At 39.3% G+C, this 23,684-nt stretch overlaps 1 protein-coding gene across 5 annotated transcripts; it reads right to left on the bottom strand.

The window, feature by feature from the left end:
- Positions 1 to 7,240: 7,240 nt before the first annotated feature.
- LOC131362693 (zinc finger protein 135-like) lies at positions 7,241 to 13,305 on the bottom strand. Of its 5 annotated transcripts, none has more exons than XM_058404887.1 (3): positions 13,169 to 13,305; positions 10,257 to 10,350; positions 7,241 to 9,182 (listed from the first exon to the last, which is right to left on the bottom strand). In XM_058404887.1, the coding sequence occupies exons 2-3, from the start codon at positions 10,323 to 10,325 to the stop codon at positions 8,052 to 8,054; spliced, it is 1,200 nt and encodes a 399-aa protein (XP_058260870.1). In that variant the 5' UTR covers positions 10,326 to 10,350; positions 13,169 to 13,305; the 3' UTR covers positions 7,241 to 8,051. The 5 variants fall into 5 exon arrangements, with proteins under 5 accessions (XP_058260870.1, XP_058260871.1, XP_058260872.1 ...); XM_058404888.1 differs by having other exon boundaries at positions 10,257 to 10,372; positions 13,169 to 13,279; XM_058404889.1 differs by having other exon boundaries at positions 10,257 to 10,368; positions 13,169 to 13,253.
- Positions 13,306 to 23,684: the final 10,379 nt, after the last annotated feature.

The raw sequence follows: 23,684 nt of genomic DNA, 5'->3' as shown, positions 1-23,684 counted from the left end.
GGCCCCTTTCGATGTGGAGGAGCAGTGGCTCTACTCCGAGCTCCTCCCGGGTGACAGAGCTCCTTACCCTATCTCTCAGGGAATGCCCGCCACCTTACGGAGGAAACTCTTTTTGGCCAATTGTATCAGAGATCTTGTTCTTTCGGTCATGACCCAAAGCTCATGACCATAAGTAAGAGTAGGAACGTAGATTGACTCTTAAATCGAGAGCTTCACCTTTCGGCTTAGCTCTTTCTTTACCACAACAGACCGGTACATAGACTGCATTGCTGCTGCACTGATCCGTCTGTCAATCTCACGCTCCATCCTTCCCTCACTCGTAAACAAAACTCCGAGATACTTAAACTCCTCCACTTGAGGTAGGAACACCCCTCCAACCTGGAGGGGACAAACCACCTTTTTCTGGTCAAAAACCATGGCCACAGATTTGGAGGCGCTGATCCTCATCCCAGCCGCTTCACTCTCGGCTGCGAACCGCCCCAGTGCATGCTGTAAGCCCTGGCTCGAAGGAGCCAACAGGACATCATCATCTGCAAAAAGCAGAGATGAAATCCTGTGGTCCCCAAACCGGACTCCCTCCATCCCCTGGCTGCGCCTAGAAATTCTGTCTGTAAAAATAATGAACAGAACCGGTGACAAAGGACAGCCCTGCCAGAGTCAAACATGCACTGGGAACAGGTCTGACTTACAGCCGGCAATGCGAACCAAGCTCCTGCTCCTGTCATACAGAGACTGAACAGCCCTTAACAGAAGGCCACGGACCCCATACTCCCAGAGCACCTCCCACAGAATGCCACGGTCAAATGCCTTCTCCAAGTCCACAAAACACATGTGGACCGGTTGGGCAAACTCCCATGAACCCTCGAGCACCCTGTGGAGGGTATAGAGCTGGTCCAGCATTCCCCGACTAGGACAAAAACCGCATTATTCCTCCTGAACCCGAGGTTCGACTGAAGGTCAGACTCTCCTCTCCATTACCCTGCAATAGACTTTCCCTGAGAGGCTGAGGAGTGTGATCCCCCTACAGTTGGAACACACCCGCCGATCCCCCTTCTTAAAAAGAGGGACCACCAGGGTGCCCAGTCCAGTAGCACTGTCCCTGACTGACATGACTGTCCCTATGTTGCAGAGACATGTCAGCCAAGACAGCCCCACAACATTCAGAGACTTAAGGTACTCAGGGCGAATCTCATCCACCCCCGGTGCCTTGCCACCAAGGAGCTGCTGGACTACCTCAGTGACTTCAGCTTGGGTGATGGATGAATCTACCTCTGAGTCCTCAGCCTCTGCTTCCTCTACGGGTGGGATTGAGGAGATCCTCGAAGTATTCCTTCCACCGTCTGACAATATCCCAAGTCAAGGTCAGCAACTCCCCACCTCCACCGTAAACAGTGTTGGCAGGATGCTGCTTACCCCTTTTGAGGCGTCGGATGGTCTGTCAGAATTTCCCAGAGGCCGACCGATAGTCCTCCTCCATGGCCTCACCGAACTCCCCCCAGACCCGAGCCAGGCTCGATAGGACTCCTTCTTCAGCTTGACTGCATCACTTACTTCCAGTGTCCATCACTGTTGAGCTGGGGGGGTATAAGCAAGCCCACCCCAGCCCGTAGTAGAGAGTAGTAGAGGGTCCAACCTCTCTCAAAGATTTGGGTTCCAGAGCCCAGGCTGTGCGGTGAGGCGAGCCTGACTCTAGCCGGTACCGCTCAGGCTCCCTCCCCCCCAGTGAGTTGACATTCCATGTCCCAAGAGCCAGATATTTTTAGCCAGGGTTTAGGTCATTTGGGGCCCCCGCCCATGACTGCTACCCAAATCACATAGCATCTGCCCCTTATGCTCCTTCCTGCGGGTGGTGGGCCTATGGGAAGGCGGGCCTACGTCGGTCTTTCGGGCTGTGCCCGGCCGAGTCCCATAGGTGAAGACTCGGCCACCAGGCGCTCGCCTGTGTGCCCCAGGCCTGGCTCCAAGTTGCCCCAGTGACGCCAATCGGGGCGAAATAATGGTCCTTGTTTTCCTTTTTCTCATGAGGGGCTTTGAACCGATCTTAGTCTGACCTGTCACCTAGGAGCACTTGACCCCCAACAACATGGCTCCAAGGCTCATTTGGGCAGCAAAATTTAATCTAACTAAGTCATGTTTCATTTCTGCACTTTTTTTTAGTTTAATCATATTATGATTTAAAAGTAATTAATTACAGTCATAGGATTTAGCAGGCTTTTAAGTTCATTTCTGGAAAACGCTCAAAACTTAAATGCATCACTCAACATAAAGCTGAAATCTGAAAGTATTAAATGATATCTATTGCTGAAAGTATGCAGAGGTAGTGGAAGTTCAAAGTGGATCATCTTTGAAGAGGATTTGGAAATTGTGTCTGTGACATTAGTAAAAATTTCCTGAAAAAGGCTATATATTTTTAACGTAGGAAAGGTTAAGAAAATCGCAGTGGAAGCATAAATATCTTTAAAGAACAGAGAGAAACTGTTCAAACAGTGCTGAAAATGGTTGGAAAAAAAAGCTGAATTGCTGAATCAAAACTGGAAAGCTGAAACTGAAATAAATTGTGTGATGAGGATATACTCATGACCCCTGGCTGACTATGGCTCGACAAAATCTATGTTGATTCTGTGGAAGGGGTTGCCGATGATGGGGACAAGAATGAATGGCGGGAGAGCTTTGACACGATTGGCACTGCTAGAAGAAAGTGCACGCTTATGCATCCAGGTGCATAAGGAGCTTTGTTCTGCACCATGGAACCATGAGGAGGTCACACCATTGGCCGCACCGCTCCATATGATGGTATAGAAGACCTCCATTGATCTCCCGCACCCAGCCCCAGCAGTGCTTAAGCCAGTTCTCCTGTCTCTTCTCCCAGCCAAGACTCCCTTCACGTGAGACCTAGGGAAACACCAAAGACAGCAAGCAATTGTTATTAAGGGTCTCACCATAATTACTGATGATGTCTGATGGTCCTGATGGTTGCCCGGGGCCTGTGGGGAGCCTCATGTCACTTGCTCCTACCAAAATTTCAGGATTACCAGTGCATGCTCCAGTGCTTCCAACAACTCTCCAGTTTTATGCCCCTCTGGCGGCAGAGCTCTCAAAAACTTGTCCATGACCACTCTCTCCATTCAGTGGCTAATAGTCTCTCAGGCTGGAGGCACTGTTAGCGATTCTGCCGCCACATTGACAGGGACAGGCTACAGTGTATCAGGATTTCCTGCTTGAGGATGTTGTAGTCTCCAGCCCCCTCAGAGCTATGCTTTTCTTACTGGTACTAGGGCTGAAACGATTCCTCGAGTAATTCGAATACAAAAAATCATTGAGGGAAATTAGTCACCTTAAAGCTTCATTTAGTCCATTTACTGTAACTACACACAGAGAAGATTCAGGCCGAAGAAAACGGCAGAAAGTTTTCAAAGTTTGGGATCATTTCAAACTAAAACAGACAGAAAATTCTGTACAGTGTGATTACTATAAGACTGAACTGGTGTACCACAACACTACAAGTTCCATACTTCAATTCAGTGTATCTCAACCGTGGTGAAGTTAGTTTAATATTCGGACATTGGACATTCGGAAGTGGTATTTCAGGAACCATCGACAAATAAAAATCAGCGAACATATATTTTGGGATAACAAGAGGTGTACCTCGTGGGGTTTTCCAATTAGATTATTTTGGTAATAGTTTTGGGTCACAGGGTCACATGACCTAGAAGGTATTGAAGGAGTAGTGATTTTTTAAATTAAAAATAAATAATAATTACAAATTAATTCACATGATGCATAATTAATACTATCTATTAATTAAATTATTATTAATAAATTAACAAAAGCTGTATGTAATGATGCATGGCATATGTATATTTAAGAAGAAATTAGAATAACTGGGGCACATAGCCAGGTCAGTAACAAGTACCACATTTCTTCCAAATTCCAAATGCTTCCAAATGTCTGTCTAATGTCCGAATATCAAATTAACTTCACCGTGTTAATCTCTCATTCACACACAGTCCCCGCTTTAAGTCCAGGGAGTAGACACAAGCTTCACACTTAGCTTAAATCAATATGAACATTCGCATTTAGCTTAAAACAATATGAACGTTCGCACTTGGCTTAAATCAATATGACTGCTAGTTGAAATTAAGGCCTGTATAAATGTATGTGGATTGTGGCTACATGTAGTGACTTTTTAAGACCATAAATCAGTATGGTGGCTAGTTATGATGTCCCTAATTTAGCTAAGCTTTGGGAAAGCCTAAGCGTCATTCATTTTGATAGCCTCACTCTCTCTGTCACACACACACACACCATGTAGAGAGACATTTAAGAGGGTTTATTCTCCAAATATCTCTAATTTCATGTTACAGAAAAATGTGTTAAGAAATTTGATGTGTATGGACTCTTGTTCTTGTTCCAAGTTTCCTTCCTGTCCACTAACTTTTGCCTCTTACAAAAACCACAAAGTCTTCCAGGAGGACAGTAAAGGTTTATGTCCTGCTTGAGCTGTAGTTAGACTGAAACCTGAAAATTAAGTTGCAGAACATAAATGCAATGTTTAGGTATTATTATTATTATTATTATTATTATTATTATTATTATTATTATTATTATGTTTTAGGTTGTTCTATGTTTACCTTTTTTTGAAGCAATTAAGGTTTTTTTTATTTATACATTTGTATTTGCATTTTGAATGTCAATTACAAACACTAAATAGGTTTAGATTTTATTTTAATTTTTGTAAATAGGATATAACTTAGTTGTCCATTTTAAGAGACCTGTCTTATTTTCTCTTACATATTTAGTATTCCTCTTTAATAAAGAAAAAGTACTTCTAACTCAATTAATCTATGGAATAATTGGTAGAATAATCGATTACTAAAATAATCGATAGCTGCAGCCCTAACTGGTACAGTACCTGTAATTCGATACCAGTACCCAAAAGTAGCTTTTTTACACTCTGTGTAATAACACAAACTATTATTTTAATGAAAACAATAAGTACAAAACTCTCAATGTCAAGATTTTGTTATTTACTTAATACATTTTCACACTAGACAAAATAAACCCTTACAACTACAACATCTAGGGCATAGTGTAACATCCCTTTAACAATTAAAAGAAGTAAAGAAGTCTTCTGCACAAAGTGAAGGGTGTAACCTCTGCTGCTCTCTGTGACAAGGGTAGGTTGAAAATGGGACAGGAACATGATCTGTCATTGTAGGCCAGAGTGTAAATAACATTCTCTAATAACTCATTAATTGACAACAATAATAATTATGTTTTTAAAAAATATTATGCAAAAGCCCTATATTAATGAAAAGAACTATGGGCCCTATTTTTCCTGGGCTTACTTTGCAAATATTCTACAAACTCAAATTACCTGTCAGTAGGAACAGGCAGTTATTTTGGCATGATTACCTCAGTAAATAAACTGGATGTCATTTATAGAAGTGTTTTTAACATTATGCCAGAGCTGCCTTGGTCATTGTCTGCATTGTTTATATAACTTGTAATATTTACCCATAAATAGTAGGCTACTACTAGTGGTTTCATTCTAAGGTTTGGGACATCTCACATAACGGTAACATTACTATTTTTTTTAACATAAATACCATGGAATGGAATTTCGATCCATTAAAAGTGTTAAATGACACTAGAAAAATGTTATGTTAACAGGAAACATCACAGTGAAAATGTTTTCTCCAACAACTTATCAAATTAGCTAGGATAATTAATTACCTGAAGATGTTGAAGTCGATGCCTCACTTAATGTTTCATCACATGGTGACACTTGCTCTCGATGTACTCTCACACGGTACCCAGATATGTTCTCAGGTACCGAAATTTGGCACTGATAGATTTAATGTGAATCGGCACTCTGTAGTACAGACTTAATTCAGTCAGTACCCTTAAAAGTACAGAGTTCGTTACCTAACCCTGCTCAGCACTAAGAGCATAATAGGCCAATTGGGCCTCCCCAGAGAGAAAAGGGGCCATGATGTGAGCCCAGTCTTCAGCAGGCCATTGCTTTCTGCCGGTGACCCGCTCAGAGTTTTGTATGCCCCAAAAAGTAACCTATTGTCGGAGAGGTAGCATAGACTTTTCTGCATACTGTTCTTAAATCACGCTATTACCTGTTTTGTGGGTCTTTCACCCTCCTCTCCAACATCCTTTGTCCACATGCTGTTTGGCTTGGTCTTCCACTTCAGATTTTGGTTCCAGATGTCTACACATTTTATGAATTCCTCCCTATATGTGAAAATAGTTTTGTGCAAACTGAGAAAATGAAAATGCTGATTCTCAGGCTATGATCTCAGACCTCTCTATACCACACAGCTATTTTTAAACTACACTTCGTCTATTGAAGTCTGTAGATTTCTATTATAATGTTATCTCAAAATTCTCAATATTCTCATGCCCTAAATATAAGACATAGGCTTTCCAAAAACACAGTTCTGACACTTTATAATTATAATAATCCCTTCAGACGCATAGAAACGAATTAATGTCTCTTTTAGATCAAAAGTTATGAGCATTTCAAATCACAAAAAATGAACATTTTGGAGATTTTTTGATCTACATAATGCCTTCACAAAACTTAAACTAAGAAACTGTATTCATCTGCACATTTCACGAATATTACCTCATTAATGTTCATGAACCAAAAATAGCTTGAATTTGACCTGAAAACACACGTGCGTCAGGCCCGACACTCTGGAAAGCACAATACACGGGATACTGTAAAATAAACACATGGCACTGGTCATTACATGGGCAGACGGCAACTTAAACAGCAGTTTTTTATATTTATATCAGATTAAAGGGAATTTTATTTGCTTTCTAACCAATGTATATGCATTCAATTTGAAACACAAATAATTTTATTGCCATTTTAGGACATTTTGTATACGAAATGATGGATTTTCACCCTGATTACTGATAAACAGTAAGCACTTATGGTGGTTTGTACTAAAAGTAAAGAAAAATATGAGAATGGTTAAAATCAGTGATTATTTTCCAGACTTAAAAAGACTGTTTGAAACAATAAAGCAATTAATGAGAGAGTGCTTCAAAGATAAGGAAGTGTACCGCTTTAAAAAACTGCGACAAAGTTAAACAACCTGCTGAACAATGATGGCAGTGAAATGGAGTAATTCCTTCAGTCCTCCTTGGCTTCACACTCCGCTACTGTTACTTCCACTCTCCTGTTTTGTCATGAAAGTACAAATACATACAAATACACTGAAAATTTACTTCATTTTAATATTGAAGGGGGTTTCCCAAAACAATTTTATTTTATCCACGTATATTTTTCAAGTTGACTGTAATTGATGTTTATTATCAAAACAATTATGAATTATTTAAAGCAGTTGTAGCTTAAAAAGACTATGAAGCAATTAATGAGGGAAGAGTGCTTCGGAGATAAGGAAGTGGAGTAATGGAGTAATTCCTTCAGTCCTCCTTGGCTTTACAGTCCGCTACTGTTACTTACACTCCCCTGTTTCATCATGAAAGTACAAATATATACAAATACACTGAAAATTGAGTCAAATAATTGCTGTTGACTCAGAGTAATTAAAATGACAAAAAAGCTTTGACATTTCTTTTTATCATATTCAAAAACTACAACAGGTTACGTATGTAGAACGAGACTGCATCATGGCTGATGCTATGGGAACACATTGTTGAGAAAGTGTGTCTGAAGATCCATGTGCCATTCATTGGCTCGGATAGGACACGTGACGGAGGAACGCCAGCATGTCCATATAAAGGCATCTACGTCACATCCATTCAACTTGCCTTTGTCTGAAAGAAACGCGAAAGGGCGCTTGGGGTGTGGCCAGTGATGCAGCATCTTATGTGACATAGATGCCCTTATATGGACATGCTGGCATGTATTCCTCTGTCACGTGTCCTATCCGAGCCAATGAATTGCCGTGTGTGCACATGGAGCTTCAGACACACCTCCTCGACAAAGTGTTCCCATCAAAAAACGGGAAACAATGCAAATTTATCTATACATTTATTCTACAGTAGCTGATGACTTGGTGAGATTATGACTTCTCTGTGGTGTGAATGCGCTGGTGGCTTCGTAAATTACCCAGCTGAGCAAAACTCTTCCCACACTCTGAGCAGTGATATGGCTTCTCTCCTGTGTGAATGCGCTGGTGTCGTTTGAGAGCACTCAGAATCTTAAAACTCTTCCCGCAGTATGAGCAGTGATGTGGCTTCTCTCCTGTGTGAATGCGTTCATGTTCTTTGAGATTTCTCAGGTACTTAAAACTACTCCCACACTGTGTGCAGTGATACGGCGTCTCTTTGGTGTGAATGCGTTGGTGGCTGTTTAAAGTACTCCACTGAGCAAAACTCTTCCCACACTCTGAGCAATGATATGGCTTCTCTCCTGTGTGAATGCGCTGGTGGCTTTTTAAAGTACTCCACTGAGCAAAATTCTTCCCACACTGAGAGCAGTAATATGGCTTCTCTCCTGTGTGAGTGAGCTGGTGGCTTAGTAAAGCAGTCCGCTGGGTAAAACTCATCCCGCACCGAGAGCAGTGATACGGCTTCTCTCCCGTGTGAAGGCGCTGGTGCTGTTTGAGAGTATTCTGGTGCTTAAAACTCTTCCCACACTCTGAGCAGTGATATGTCTTCTCTGCTGTGTGAGTGCGCTGGTGCTCTTCGAGAGTACCTAGACGATTAAAACTCATCCCGCACTGAGAGCAGTGATGCGGCTTCTCTCCTGTGTGAATGCGCTTGTGTTGATTGAGAGAATTCAGACGATTAAAACTCATCCCGCAGTCTGAACAGTGATGCGGCTTCTCTCCTGTGTGAATGCGCTCGTGTCGTTTGAGAGTACTGACATGATTAAAACTCTTCCCGCACTGAGAGCAGTGATACGGCTTCTCTCCTGTGTGAATGCGCTTGTGTTGTATGAGAGTACTCTGATACTTAAAACTCTTCCCGCACTGTGAGCACTGATGTGGCTTCTCTCCTGTGTGAATTTCCTGGTGTTGTTCGAGAGCACTCCGAACCTTAAAACTCATCCCGCACTGTGAGCACTGATGTGGCTTCTCTCCTGTGTGAAAGAGCCGGTGTTGTTTGAGAATACTCAGACACTGAAAACTCATCCCACAGTCTGAGCAGTTAAACTGCATTTGAAGCCGTTTGTGTATTGTGACTTGACTCTGTTGGGTAAAACAACATGACACTTTAATATCTGAAGCTTATACCTTCATTTGTGAAGGTAAACTGGTCTCTTTCTACTGGTTTTTAGAAAGAAGTAAATCGACACAGAAATGGAATATTTCACACTCCAGGTATCCAGGAATTTCACGATTGCTTCAAAAAATAATTTTACACATACTACCAGTCAAAAGTTTGGACACACCTTCTAATTCCATTGTCTTTCCTGATGTTTATTTCTTTCTACATTGTAAAACAATGCTGAAGGCGGACGAAATCCACAATAATGTCCTTTGAACAGTTGATATTGAGATATGTCTGCTACTGATGCTCTGTAAAGCCTTCATAACGCCTCTAATCTGAGGTGCTGTTAATTGGTGATTTCTGAGGCTGGTAACTCTAAATGAACTTCTCCTCTGCAGCAGAGGTCAGTTTTGGTCTTGCTTTACTGGGATGGTCTTCATGTGAGCCAGTTTCATCATGGGGCTTGATGGGTTTTGCAAATGCACTTGACAATACTGTTCTTGCAAGAACTATTCCAGAACACCTGACCTTCGTGTCTTAAAACAACAACTGACTGTTTTTTCTTGTCATTACATATGGATTACTGAAGTCCATGTGTGTTATTTCATAGTGTTGAAATCTCCAGGATTGTTCTAGAATGTAGAAAATAAATCCCTAAACAAAAAACATTGAATTAAAAGGTGTGTCCAAACTTTTGACTGGTAGTGTACATTATGTAAGCTTCTTTGGGGGCATCTAAATCTTATAGAATTTGTCAAATGCTAGAGACCATGTAGGCTGAAAATTATTTTCAAAAGATACACCATATCACTTCATATGTTAATATTTCAGCCTTGTGTATTTAAGCCCAACATTTTCTTAAATAACAATTGAATATGCTAACAAACATGGCAGGCAAAATTAATAGGCAATAATTCCCACTGTAAATGACTGATCATAAAAACCTTCTTAGAATTCCCCATCATTCATAATTTTAAATCATTTCAAATTTAAAAATCAATAAATCCAAAATTATTACAAATAAAAAAAATAAAATAAAATAAAAAACCAACCACAGGATGGAGGTGATCCGTCACAGACATTCCAGGCTCTGGAACATCCTGCCCTGGAGATGACTCCATCTTGGGTCTGTTAAAGAAGAAGGATCTGCAATAGTTCACAAGACTGTCTTAAAAAAGAGAGATAACATGGGTCAAAAAAGGGTCAAAAGCCGGTAAACAAAACACTCAAAAACCAAAACCGAATCACAGAATCGAAAGACTAAGTCGAATAGGAACAGGTAGGGATCATACACAATAAATCAAGACAATCTATGGAAACGCTCAGTATGCTCTTAGAGAGGTTGATACTTTGCAGGGATTAAAGGACTGATAGCTGTTTAAATACCCCGGCACCGGAAGTCAGTTCATGAAGTCAAAACTCAGGCAAGGGTTCCCTCTGGTGTTCGGGATCTGCACGTTCCGTTACACTTTTCACCCATTACTAATTTTTAAAATTATTTCTTCATCATTCAAAATGATAGGTTTATTATTTAAACATATTATCTATTTATACTAAAAAAGGATTCCAATAGTTTTGAGAGACATTAATTACATTAATGAAGTACAAGCTCTGCTTCAAAAGTGAGGCGGTGCAGTCAGCTGGACAGGAGGAATGGGTTTATTTTGTTAAAAAACATACAGTTTACAGTACGTATAAAATATTGTGCTCTTAGTTTTAAAAATAACTAAATAAATAAATTGAAAGTTTCAAATATTTAGCAGAGGAATTCTGTGCAAATAAAGAATGCTAAATGTTAGTACGCTTTAGTAAAGCTAAAATGCTGGCTTTAAACTATCTATATAAACTTTCTATTGTTGATCCAGTCAAGGTTTATAGAGATTTTAAGAAGTAATTAGTAATGAGTTAAATTACTTAAGTAATTAAATTACTTTTCAGACAGAATAATTAGTAACTTAGTATGTAGTATGTATTTAATGGTCAACTCCACTTGTAGCCTGTACAGTGCCCTGAAAACTTCATCCCACATTTTGTCACGTTACCACAGACCGGTATGTATTTTATTGGGATGTTATGTGATTAGACCAACACAAAGTGGCACTTCATTGTGAAGTGGAAGGAAAAGGATAAAAGATTATCAAATTTTTTTTTTTTACAAATAAATATCTGAAAAATGTGGCATGTATTTGTATTGTGGAAAAATTGGAAAAGCACAAGGGGTATGAATACGTTTGCATTGTGGCTTCTGCTCAGTTGGAATGAAAACCTGCACCCACAACGGCCCTTTGCAGATAAGATTGGACACCCCTGGTCTGAGACATTCGAGTGGCTTAATCAAGCTTTCAAGTTTCAATCAAGCTTCTTCAAGTCTTCTCCATTTTCTAAACATGATATCATTTTTGGTTTATTAATGGAAGATGTACATACTCAATCTGTACTGAATATTATTTTCATTTTGGGCCAATTTTATATTTATAAATGTAAGTGCCTTAAAACAAAGCCATTGTTTTCTGTTTTTCAAAAGGAATTTTGGATGTGCTGTAAATCTGTAAGATTATTCAAATGTAAAACTGGAAGAATACTGTTTAGTTTATTGCAGAAATTTAAAATTTTAGAAGACCCTATTGTGTCATTCTTTTTCTTTTTTTTTCTTAGTTTGCTGCGCTGTTCTTAAGGACCTTTTTATGATCTTGTATTACCTTATTGTATTTGTGTTTTTTGCAGTAAAAAATCGATTCCTCTTCCCTCGGATAGTAATGCCTGTGCATGTGGCCTTGGTGTATTTTTGACAGTGGTTGAACACACACTACATTCGTGGGTGTAATTTCTCTTGTGGTGTGTGTAACAGAGGTGTTGTGAAAACGAGCGCTGTGTCTGTAAACTGTCGTGGTCGTAGATTTTGGAATCCAACTCGGACAAAACACAGAATAACATACAATAGTATTAATTACGCACAAGTAAATTACAATTACACACAAATGTTCTGAATTACGTACGATTATTTTTGACAGTGATTTTATTCCATAATATACCTGCTGTATTATATATGATACACATACACTCAACATGATTGTATTAGAATTTTTATGAAATATAAATTCATTATTAGTTGCTTCAATAAAGTACATATTCATATTTAAAAAATTAGTATCAATATACAGTATCTCACAAAAGTGAGTACACCCCTGACATTTTTGTAAATATTGTATTATATCTTTTCATGTGACAACACTGAAGAAATGCCCCTCTGCTCCAATGTACAGTAGTGAGTGTCCAGCCTGTATAACAGTGTAAATTTACTGTCCCCTCAAAATAACTCAACACACAGACATTAATGTCTAAACCGTTGGCAACAAAAGTGAGGGGACAGCAAATGTACACTGTTATACAGGCTGTACACTCACTACTGAAATATAGTGACTCTACCAAACAGTCACACAGGACATTAAAGGGTTAAGGTACAGTCCAGAGGTCGATTATGTATCGGTGTTCGATTGCTCTTCCTGTGATACCCGCATGTACAACACTGAATGTCTGGGTGATTTTAAACCACTGAATTTATACCATGATGAATTTCAGAACTTTAAAATACAAGCACTGTTAATATGATGGATATTCAGCACCTTTTACTGCTTCAAATACTTTTGTCACTATTTCACTTCCACCACTGATCTAAAGTCACCAAGCAGTCATGAGATCCGCTGAATCTCGGAAATGTCCGAATTGTGGTCATGTTATCTAAATTCGGACAGTGCTAAGGTCATCTGTTCAGTAGCATGCTAAGTAGCGAGCAGATTTTAGCGGGAAATGAGTTTCAAATGGCAAAATGAAGACGTGAAGCTTGAGCTGAATGCTCATTAAATCACTTTACGGACTCAGGTTGGCCTTTTAAACTCATTTCCGGGTCAAATATTGCACTATGACTACAAAACCGTAACCGTGTGTAAATATGAACTGTTTTTACCTTAGTAAAGTAGATTAATGTTCAGTTCGCTGCCAGAAGTGAGCTGCTGCTGTTCCCCTCAGGACGGTCGCTGAGGATGAACTCCGATGATGGGTTGCCAGATTGGACTGAAGAGTTCCAGCCCAATTACAGCTTAAACCCCGCCCACTTCAAAAAATACCAGGCCAAAGTGTATACTGTGATAACAATACAGTAACAACCAGAAAACCCAAAACTAATGGGTTAGTGCAAAGGGTACAATTCACACACACACACACACACTACCGGAATACGTTTTATTTAATTATCAAACATGATATTAGAATTTTATAGCAGAATAATAGCGTATAAACACGATAGGGACTTGATGCAGAGAATCTTCACAGAACTGATGAGAACGTCTCCTGAAATATTATAGAACAGCTCGTTCTCCCATTCTTTACTGTAGGATTTTCTATATTTATGTTTAAAGACAAAAATAAAAACCCGCGTGTGGCATCAAAAACCAGCCTGAATTTTATCAACCCTCCCAATGCATTTTTCCCGGTTATACGGAACCAAAAGGAGCCCTCCCAATCTGGCAACCCTGGCTGTTGCTGTTCTTGTACTGGCCCTGACTGACTCACCCGATCCGATCACCCCGACTGATCTGATTCTGCATATTAACTCATGATTCGTTAGTCCGAGGTCTAGATTAACCCGATTCTTATTTGTCCTATGACTGCTACCGTGCTCATCGACTGATTCAGCTGATTCTCAGCGGACTCGCGGAGTCGGTTCATCGACTGATTCTGGTGATTCTCAGAGGACTCGCGGAGTCGGTTCATCGACTGATTCAGCTGATTCTCAGCGGACTCGCGGAGTCGGTTCATCGACTGATTCAGCTGATTCTCAGCGGACTCGCGGATCCGGTTCATCGACTGATTCATCTGAGACTCTTACATTTAGTAGCCCACGGTCAGCATGAAGTAGACCTACTGACCATGAGTCAGACTTGAGTTTTGTTAGCATACTCAGCACATTGTAGACTACGTGATGATTTATCCAGTAATATTGTAAAGTAATATTCCAGTAGTAATTTCATTATATAATTTAATTTCATTAATCTGTCACAGTTTCTGAATATATATTCTGCTGTTTTCTGATACACACTGAATTCATTGAAGTCAATTTATTTGGAATAGTGGCATTATTTACATGACAAAATATGAAGCAAATCTGAGGCGGTCATTCACAAACGATATAAATATATATATTGGGTAATTTGATTTATCCCATTATCAAACAAACTATATATCTAGATATAAAATATGAACGCCACACTCACAGTTAGATGTACAGTCAGATGATTTAAAATATATATATATATATAATCTCAACTGGTTTCAGTCGAAGGGCCTGGGCCAAGGTCAGGAATGGACTCTTCTCATCACCTATGTTCCAGCAGGTCCTTTTTTAAATGATTCTTTGTTCTGAAAGCTGCAGACAAAGCAACATACACATCTGAAGCAGGTGACATATAGCCCATGTGGTCAGTGACGTTGAGTATCCCTGGACATAATCCAACACGTCCTCTATTCTCCAACATGGAAATGCAGGAACATCATCAAATATAAAAAGATGTTCACTACACGTTAAATCTATAAAAGAAAAACATCTTGATTAATAATCAGAAACTGGGCTGTTACAGTTTATGATCAACAGTGTTCCTGCTCCAATGGAACAGTATTATTATCTCCTGTTTATGAATATAATCTCTTCTAATTTATAAGAACATTTCTTAATTCTTCAAGAACTCTAACCGAAAATGTATATAATGATATATGTAATTTCAAATCTTAAGAATAAACTGAGGTGAATTTTACAGAAATGAAGGAAGACATGGTATATATGTCCACTTTATTAGAAACACCTGTACAACTGCACATTTCTGCTGTTATGAAATCATCATTTGCCAGCAGTGCAATAAAAACATGTATGATGATACAAGGCAAGAGGTTCAATTAAGGAAAGAGGAAAATAGCCTGATTGGTTTGAGTTTCCAGAAAGGATTCAAATTATCACTGATCACTCTTTTCTTCTACCTTTTTATTTTCTATATATGTATGCATAATTTTAGATTTTAGATTTGTGTGTTGCTGACTCAGCTGCTGTAACAAGATTTTCTCTGTCTATCTATCTATCTATCTATCTATCTATCTATCTATCTATCTATCTATCTATCTATCTATCTATCTATCTATCTATCTATCTATCTATCTATCTATCTATCTATCAGCCTTCATCTGAGACACAGCAATGCTGCAACCTGCAGACAAACACAATGAGTCGTTCTATTGGTTTAACATACACTGTAAAATTATTTCATGAAGATTTAATATCACATGTTTATTCTAACTGGCAATGTAATTAAAAGTGTCATGTGACTCTCAGAGAGATAGTCTTACCTCAGTGTCTCTAGTTTACAGAGAGGATTCTCCAGTCCAGCAGACAGACACTTCACCCCTGAGTCTCCTAGATTATTCTTTGTCAGGTCCAGTTCTTTGAGGTGTAAGTGGATACATCTTAAAGCTGAAGCCAGAGCAGAGCAGCGTTCATCTGAAACATCACAAAACCACAACCTACAGAGACACAGACACACTCTTAGCTCCCTCAGTTCAGCAGTGACATCATTAGTCACTACAGTCCAAAATCAACAATATTTTACTCCATGTTGACTCCATGTACGGGGTTGCCACAGTCAATCATCCAATCCAATCTGTATATATCTATAAGTATTGAACACGTCACATTTCTTCTCAGTAAATATATTTCTAAAGGTGCTATTGACATGAAATTTTCACCAGATGTTGGTAACAACCCAGGCAATCCAGATATGCAAATAAATTAAATGATATATGTCCATATATTAAGTTTTAATGGTTTTTATATTTATATGAGGTTTTACTGTAAAAGTCCAGCATAGTTAGTGTTTTTTTATTCACACGTTTTGATCATATATTTCTGTGAATGAATAGTGTCTCATCTAGTTCAAGTTTATTTTGCTCTTTTACTTTACATGTACAATTGAGTAAATTACTTATGTCCCTAAACTTTGATATTTTAGCAGTGTACAGGATATAACACTTTCCCTTGTCTTTAAACGATACAGTTCTGCGAACATGTTTTAGTATAATTCTAAAAAAACAAGAACAGCCCAGTAAAGATGATCAAACTGTGCACTGGCCATGCTGCACTGGACTCATCACCACCTCACAGCTTCAAAAAGTTTCTAGGTGTCATTAAAAACATTTTTAGTTTTGACATTCAGAACATCATGCCTTCTGTTCAAAAGTGGTTATACGGTATGTGGGGTTACCTCCAGATTCTTTAGAACTTGAAGTTCATACAATGTTTTCTTTCCCAATGGATCTGATATTAAAATGCTCTTTGGGGTCATGCAGACAATCCTTAAAAAAAAAAACGGGGACATGATCCAATACTACAAATATTTTGTAAATATAGATTGAATGAAAAATTCAATCCAAAAAAAATATTAAAGATGACACAGTTTACCACTCATTCCACAAGCATCCAGTGTGCTCCAAAGTTCAAAGGGCACAGCCAAATGTCCTCTAAAGGAAGTTTCATCTGTGGGACAACAATTTAAATTGTAAATTATTGATACCTCAGTTATGCAATTACCATCAACTTTTGGATTACTTAAATACCTTAAACAGACATCCAAAAAGGCCAGACAATAGTGAGGGTGACACAGCTACACAGCAGATGTACCAGGTTCTGGTCAAAATAAACACAGCAGTAAGAGTTCTGAAAAATTACAGGAACCTTTCAAAAATACATTCACAGTTAGAGCTTGCCTTTTGCTTTTCAACTAGATGGTGTAGGTATGGATCAATGACCTGTGTACAGAAAATGTTATATAACCTTTTTGTACTTTAAACCACAAGTAGGCTAATTTTAGGCTCACTTCATCAGACAGCCACTCAGTCCCTTGAAGCGTGTGAAGAGAATTGTCAAATAGTTTATATTGTGTCGGGAGAACACAGTACAGCACTGAGGCTTAAACTTTAGATTATATTCATAATCAAAAATGCAAGCACTGATTTATATTATACTGGTATACTATTATACCCTCTTAAATGAAACACTTAAATGAAAAGTCTAGAATTGCCCCTGGAAGCCACAGCAATAGATACTAATCAACCGTTAAATAGCAAAGTAAAAAATAAATCATTCTACAGTATTTCACACCTCACAAGGAATAGTGCATTTTATTACGGTTACTTTTCTCAAAAAGACATTCTTGATGCGGTATGCAGCAAACTGCAATCTCCGGAGGACGCAGCATCCGAAATGAGACGCAGAGAATATAGAAACAATGTATATGGGCGGGTCACTGCCTCTGACTACTCCAATTATCCAGTCAATGGACGGGAAATTGGTGACGTAACCATATGCCTGCTATAATTATATATATATATAATATATAAATATATTATATATATATATAATTATAATAATATTATAATATTATAATAATTATAATTATATATATATATATATATAATTATAATTATTATATATATATATATATATATATATATATATATATATATATATATATATATATATATATATATATATATAATATAATTATATTTATAATATAATTATAATAATATATATTAAAATATATTAAATACATTAAAATGCAAGTCAGTGATTCGGATCACTGCTGTTTCGGCCAGCAGAGAAGGACTTGCTGACCCTGACGGTCCACCACTGCCTAAATTATGAAAGAAACTGTCAGCGAGTGTCTGTGTTCAGCACATGTTCATCAAAACAGAATGGAAAGGTCAGGCCATTTGAATATGTTAATTTGTGTTAATTTTTGAATATAAAATTAGTGTAACCAAAGAGTAACCTATTGTCGGAGAGGTAGCATAGAATTTTCCGCATACTGTTCTTAAATCATGCTATTACCTGTTTTGTGGGTCTTTCATCCTCCTCTCCAGTGTTGGGGAGTAACTAGTAACAGGGTTACGTAATTTAATTACAAAATAAATGTAACAGTAATTCGTTACAGTTACTTAGAAAAATGTGTAATTAAATTACAGTTACTTATGAAAATGTTGAAGATTACAAATAGAGTTACATCTGAATATTTTCTTTGAAAAACTAGTATATGTTGAATAATATTAATTTGTTGCTAGTATTTGTTAAAGCAGTGCTATTCTGATGATTTTGATTGGTTCTCTGGTTTGAATTTGCGGCGTGTCTGCCAATTACGTTAATCCACATTGTCGCTGAAAGCTTTAGGCTAATACACTGTCTGAGAGTGGCCACCATGGTGAGTGATGAAAATGCATTTCAGACCTGGAAATTTAAAAATAATTTCATCCTGAAATCCAATAAGGGGCAAATATAACAGTTCAGGGGGAAATTAGTTTGCCGGCTGTTAAAATGCTTTCGACATCAAAGGCTTTATTGTTGAACCTGAGGAAGCATCTGCAGGTATGGAACCTAGCCTTTCTTTATTTTATAATATATTTAAAATGTATAATTTTTGTCATTATTGTGAGTGTACAGAAATAAAAACAGACCCTTTAGTTTGGAATGATATATTACTTGTTTCTGTATAATAAAAAGTGACGGAGTGGTCAGTTCATTTACTGAAGCTGCTCTGTGGAAAAAAATCCACTAAAACGTGCCTGCGTGTTCATCGAGCCCACAGTGTACTCAAGACCTGTATTCATAACATTCACAAATTAGCTAGTCTGCTAGCCATGAGCGTCGCTAGGCCATTTTTAGGGGCGCTTTAGTGTGTGTGTGTTTGTGTGTGAGATCAGGAAGACTCGTATTTGTCTTGTTCAGTACTCAAATGTTATACACATCTATGCAATACAGTGGAAGGCTGCAATAAGTTTACCATCCTACCCTGTTAGTCAAACTTTCATTTTATTTTATTTTATTATTTATTTATTTTTACTATTATACCCTCATTGGGGGCTGAGCCCCCCCTTAAATGAAAATCCTAAAATCCTCCCTGCTGCTAGCTACCTTTACCAGGCACACTTCTATTTATGAACCCTTTGACAGTAAATATATATCTCACACTTTTCCTCCTTGTAAATGTGTTGGTGTCAGATCTAATATAGCTTAGTTATTTTAGCGCTGTAGCATACATTATGAGGACTCTTTTCAGATTATGCTTTTTTAAAGCACTGTTACTTGCCAGTGTGTCCTGTCATAGCTATGCAAAGCTTTGATTCCTAAAACAGTATTAAACAGTTTTTGTTATGAGGTTTTGTGGCCGTGCTTAAAATTAAATTAATATAATCTTAATTCAAGTGATGAAAGATTTAAAATTCTAACAGTAATCAGAGTTGAGTTCTACTGTAAGGTTAACCCTGCCTGGTATAAATGTTTGGAAATTATTTAGTTGAAAATATCCATTAGAAACTTAAAAGTAATCAAAAAGTAATCAAATGTAATCAGTTTCTTTACTTTTATAAAGTAATTGAAAAGTTACACTACTTATTACATTTTAAACAGGGGAGTTTGTAATCTGTAACCTATTACATTTTGAAAGTAACCTTCCCAACACTGCTCCTCTCCAACATCCTTTGTCCACATGCTGTTTGGCTTGGTCTTCCACTTCAGATTTTGGTTCCAGATGTCTACACATTTTATGAATTCCTCCCTATTCTGGCAAAGGTCACTGTAGTGGTCTATGTGAAAATAGTTTTGTGCAAACTGAACAAATGAAAATGCTGATCTGGTCCTCAGGCTATGATCTCAGACCTCTCCATACCACACTGTCAGAACTCAGAGCCCCCTCCGAGTGGACATATCACCAGGTGGAATTTTATTTTGTGTCTATTTCTCTTAGCTGTCCATAATCTTACCCAAAGAACTCAATAAAATATCAAAAACTTAGCCAAAATAAAGGAGATCTCAGTCAGCAGATGAGAAGAAGCAGGTTTCTTTATTCAGCCATGTAGTTACTCACATGCATTTCTGAAGAGAGCAGCTGGTCTAAAAAAACCCCCAATATTCCCCTATACTTATACCCCCTTTTCCTAATTTAAATATTTTCAGCAATTTCCCATTATATTCAATGAGTGGCTACTTTAATCCCTCCTTCCTTAATTTACATACTTTTACCATTTCCCATTATTTTCTTATTTGTCCCGATACCGCCCCTAAATTGAGATCATCCTCCCCTTGATGACGTAAATTTTTCTCCTCTCAAGTTCCCCTTATTTTTAGGCTAATTTGGACAATTTTAAGAAAAATAGTGCTTACTTATAAGCGTCCACTTCCTTATCAACTTCATTTGACCACAACCTTTCAAGTTGCTCACACGGATTATCTTGACCTCAAATGCTGCCTTCCGCAGATCATCTTGACCTCACACGCTTCCTTCCATAGCGATGTGCAAGTACCCTGACCTTTTCTCTATGTCATCTTAAACATTTCACTAAGTGATTGATCTTAGTTGCACTTCTATTTTCAATATAGGTAAACCTTGCCATTATACTGCTTCACATCCTCCGCGTTTCATTGCTATTTAGTTACCAATGTTCCAATCGTGTTGATTACCATAGACCAGGTCACAATGCCCTAACAGCCTACTACTGTCATGTCACAGTAACCTAGCTTACCGCCCACACTGTCTTCTCCAACCTTGGTGCACATCCTGGGCCCTGAGCCTTTAAGAGTTTCATTGCCTTTTCTCGTTGCCTGCTAAGCCTTGTTTAAGATTACATAGTCACACGATATGCACCTCATTCATCACCATTCCATTTTTCCCTCTAGCTCTGCGATGCTACCACCAGTATCAGCTGTCTTGCCTGGCCATTGAGCTTACTGGTTTCCTAGAACACCTGTCTGAAACCTCTATTCCTGAGTCTCCTCACCTTGCTCATCATATTGTGAGGGATACTGTCTATCATGATCAGAGCACCCAATTCTTCCCCAAAACCTGTGACCAGTCCACCCAGACCTTCTATTGGCATTGGACACACACCACTTCTCAAGGCGTCCAGACTGAAGACTTCCCTATTGAGATCTCTTCTGACGATTCTTCCTCTGACACCTCTTCACCTCCCAGCTCTCCTGACATTCCCCCACCTTCTCCTGGCTTTGTGCCTTTGCCCTACAGTACTCCTTCTTCCCCTATCTTTTCACCTCCAGTTTCCCCCACTGATTACTCTCCCACTTCCCTGAGGTCCCCTCTTCTACTACTGACCCTCCGGTCCCGATATATATATATATACACTATATTGCCAAAAGTATTCGCTCACCTGCCTTGACTCGCATATGAATTTAAGTGACATCCCATTCCTAATCCATAGGGTTCAATATGACGTCGGTCCACCCTTTGCAGCTATAACAGCTTCAACTCTTCTGGGAAGGCTGTCCACAAGGTTTAGGAGTGTGTTTATGGGAATTTTTGACCATTCTTCCAGAAGCGCATTTGTGAGGTCACACACTGATGTTGGACGAGAAGGCCTGGCTCTCAGTCTCCGCTCTAATTCATCCCAAAGGTGTTCTATCGGGTTGAGGTCAGGACTCTGTGCAGGCCAGTCAAGTTCATCCACACCAGACTCTGTCATCCATGTCTTTATGGACATTGCTTTGTGCACTGGTGCACAGTCATGTTGGAAGAGGAAGGGGCCAGCTCCAAACTGTTCCCACAAAGTTGGGAGCATGGAATTGTCCAAAATGTCTTGGTATGCTGAAGCATTCAGAGTTCCTTTCACTGGAACTAAGGGGCCAAGCCCAGCTCCTGAAAAACAACCCCACACCATAATCCCCCCTCCACCAAACTTTACACTTGGCACAATGCAGTCAGACAAGTACCGTTCTCCTGGCAACCGCCAAACCCAGACTCATCCATCAGATTGCCAGATGGAGAAGCGCGATTCGTCACTCCAGAGAACGCGTCTCCACTGCTCTAGAGTCCAGTGGTGGCGTGCTTTACACCACTGCATCCGACGCTTTGCATTGCACTTGGTGACGTATGGCTTGGATGCAGCTGCTCGGCCATGGAAACCCATTCCATGAAGCTCTCTGCACACTGTTCTTGAGCTAATCTGAAGGCCACATGAAGTTTGGAGGTCTGTAGCGATCGACTCTGCAGAAAGTTGGCGACCTCTTCGCACTATGCGCCTCAGCATCCTCTGACCCCGCTCCGTCAGTTTACGTGGCCTACCACTTCGTGGCTGAGTTGCTGTCGTTCCCAAACACTTCCACGTTCTTATAATACAGCTGACAGTTGACTGTGGAATATTTAGGAGCGAGGAAATTTCACGACTGGATTTGTTGCACAGGTGGCATCCTATCACAGTTCCACGCTGGAATTCACTGAGCTCCTGAGAGCGACCCATTCTTTCACAAATGTTTGTAAAAACAGTCTGCATGCCTAGGTGCTTGATTTTATACACCTGTGGCCATGTAAGTGATTGGAACACCTGATTCTGATTATTTGGATGGGTGAGCGAATACTTTTGGCAATATAGTGTATATATACACGCACAACAAAGAGGAACAAAACAAGAGGACTCAACGGTCCAGTATGCAAAGGTACAACAATCAGATCCTATCATTTCACATCCCTGATCAGGTCCACACATGATATCTATGGCGAAACGGTTCTGTACAGTCATAAGGGTTGTTGCATGGAGTTGTTCTGATACCAATTTTAATGCCTTGATGGTATGGTTGATTCAACGCTGCTGGTTATACCAAATGTAGTTAATCCATGCTGTATTTCTGTGTATCTGCACCATTGGAAGAAAGATATTCAATGCCATGTCGCAAGGCTAAATGTTCATCAGGAACTCTGACTGGCATCCCAGTCTAATCTATATAAATCTTTGTGTCTGGACCCCAGTTCGGGAGTATTGAAGAGTTAGTAACCTGCAAATACTTTTTCCGATAGGTGCCCCATGAACCAGTGTGGGTGAATACACTACTAGCAACTTTTTCTGTGAGATCACGTTTGGGGCGGTGTAAATGTTCAGGCTCATACATGGACGCAAGTTGTGAGTCGTCCTTCCAGCAACACTGGGGCACAAAGTCCATGCCATAGCCTAGGCAGTATCTGCAAAACCTCTGTCCCTCCACAATACCAAAAGATGTCTGCAACAGGCAACATTCCTAGGCGTAAGCTTGGGATCTTCAACTGGACTGAAATGGCAGGTTCACACCCATATTCTGACGCATTATAGGTTGGCATCCACATCCACAAAGAGGACACACTGAGCAGAGGGCAGTGGTTGTGCTTCTAAGTCTGACCTAGCTTTTAGGTATTTTTCTGTCTCTTCAGCACACTCACGTGGGGCTCCTTCTTCTGGGAGCATCAATCTGTCTGCAGCATTTATTGTGCAGCATTTCTCAATTGTTAGCTCTGTGGCTGATAAAATGACGTCATAACTAATGCTCAAAAAACAGGCTATCACGAATTTTTGACGAGTCAACAGTGCATGCAAGGCGTGAGACATGTATAGGGTCACTGGATGCCCCA

The sequence above is a fragment of the Hemibagrus wyckioides genome, linkage group LG12 (genome assembly GCF_019097595.1).
Source record: "Hemibagrus wyckioides isolate EC202008001 linkage group LG12, SWU_Hwy_1.0, whole genome shotgun sequence".
Lineage (NCBI taxonomy): Eukaryota > Metazoa > Chordata > Actinopteri > Siluriformes > Bagridae > Hemibagrus > Hemibagrus wyckioides.
The sequence above is the reverse complement of the archived record's forward strand: the minus strand, read 5'-3'. Positions and strand labels throughout refer to the sequence as shown.

Coding starts and splice junctions, on each gene's coding strand:
- LOC131362693 (XM_058404887.1), bottom strand. CDS start 10,325: ATGGAGTCATCTCCAGGGCAGGATGTTCCAGAGCCTGGAATGTCTGTG. Junction 9,183..10,256: donor CGGATCACCTCCATCCTGTG/GTTGGTTTTTTA, acceptor TTTACCCAACAG/AGTCAAGTCACAATACACAA.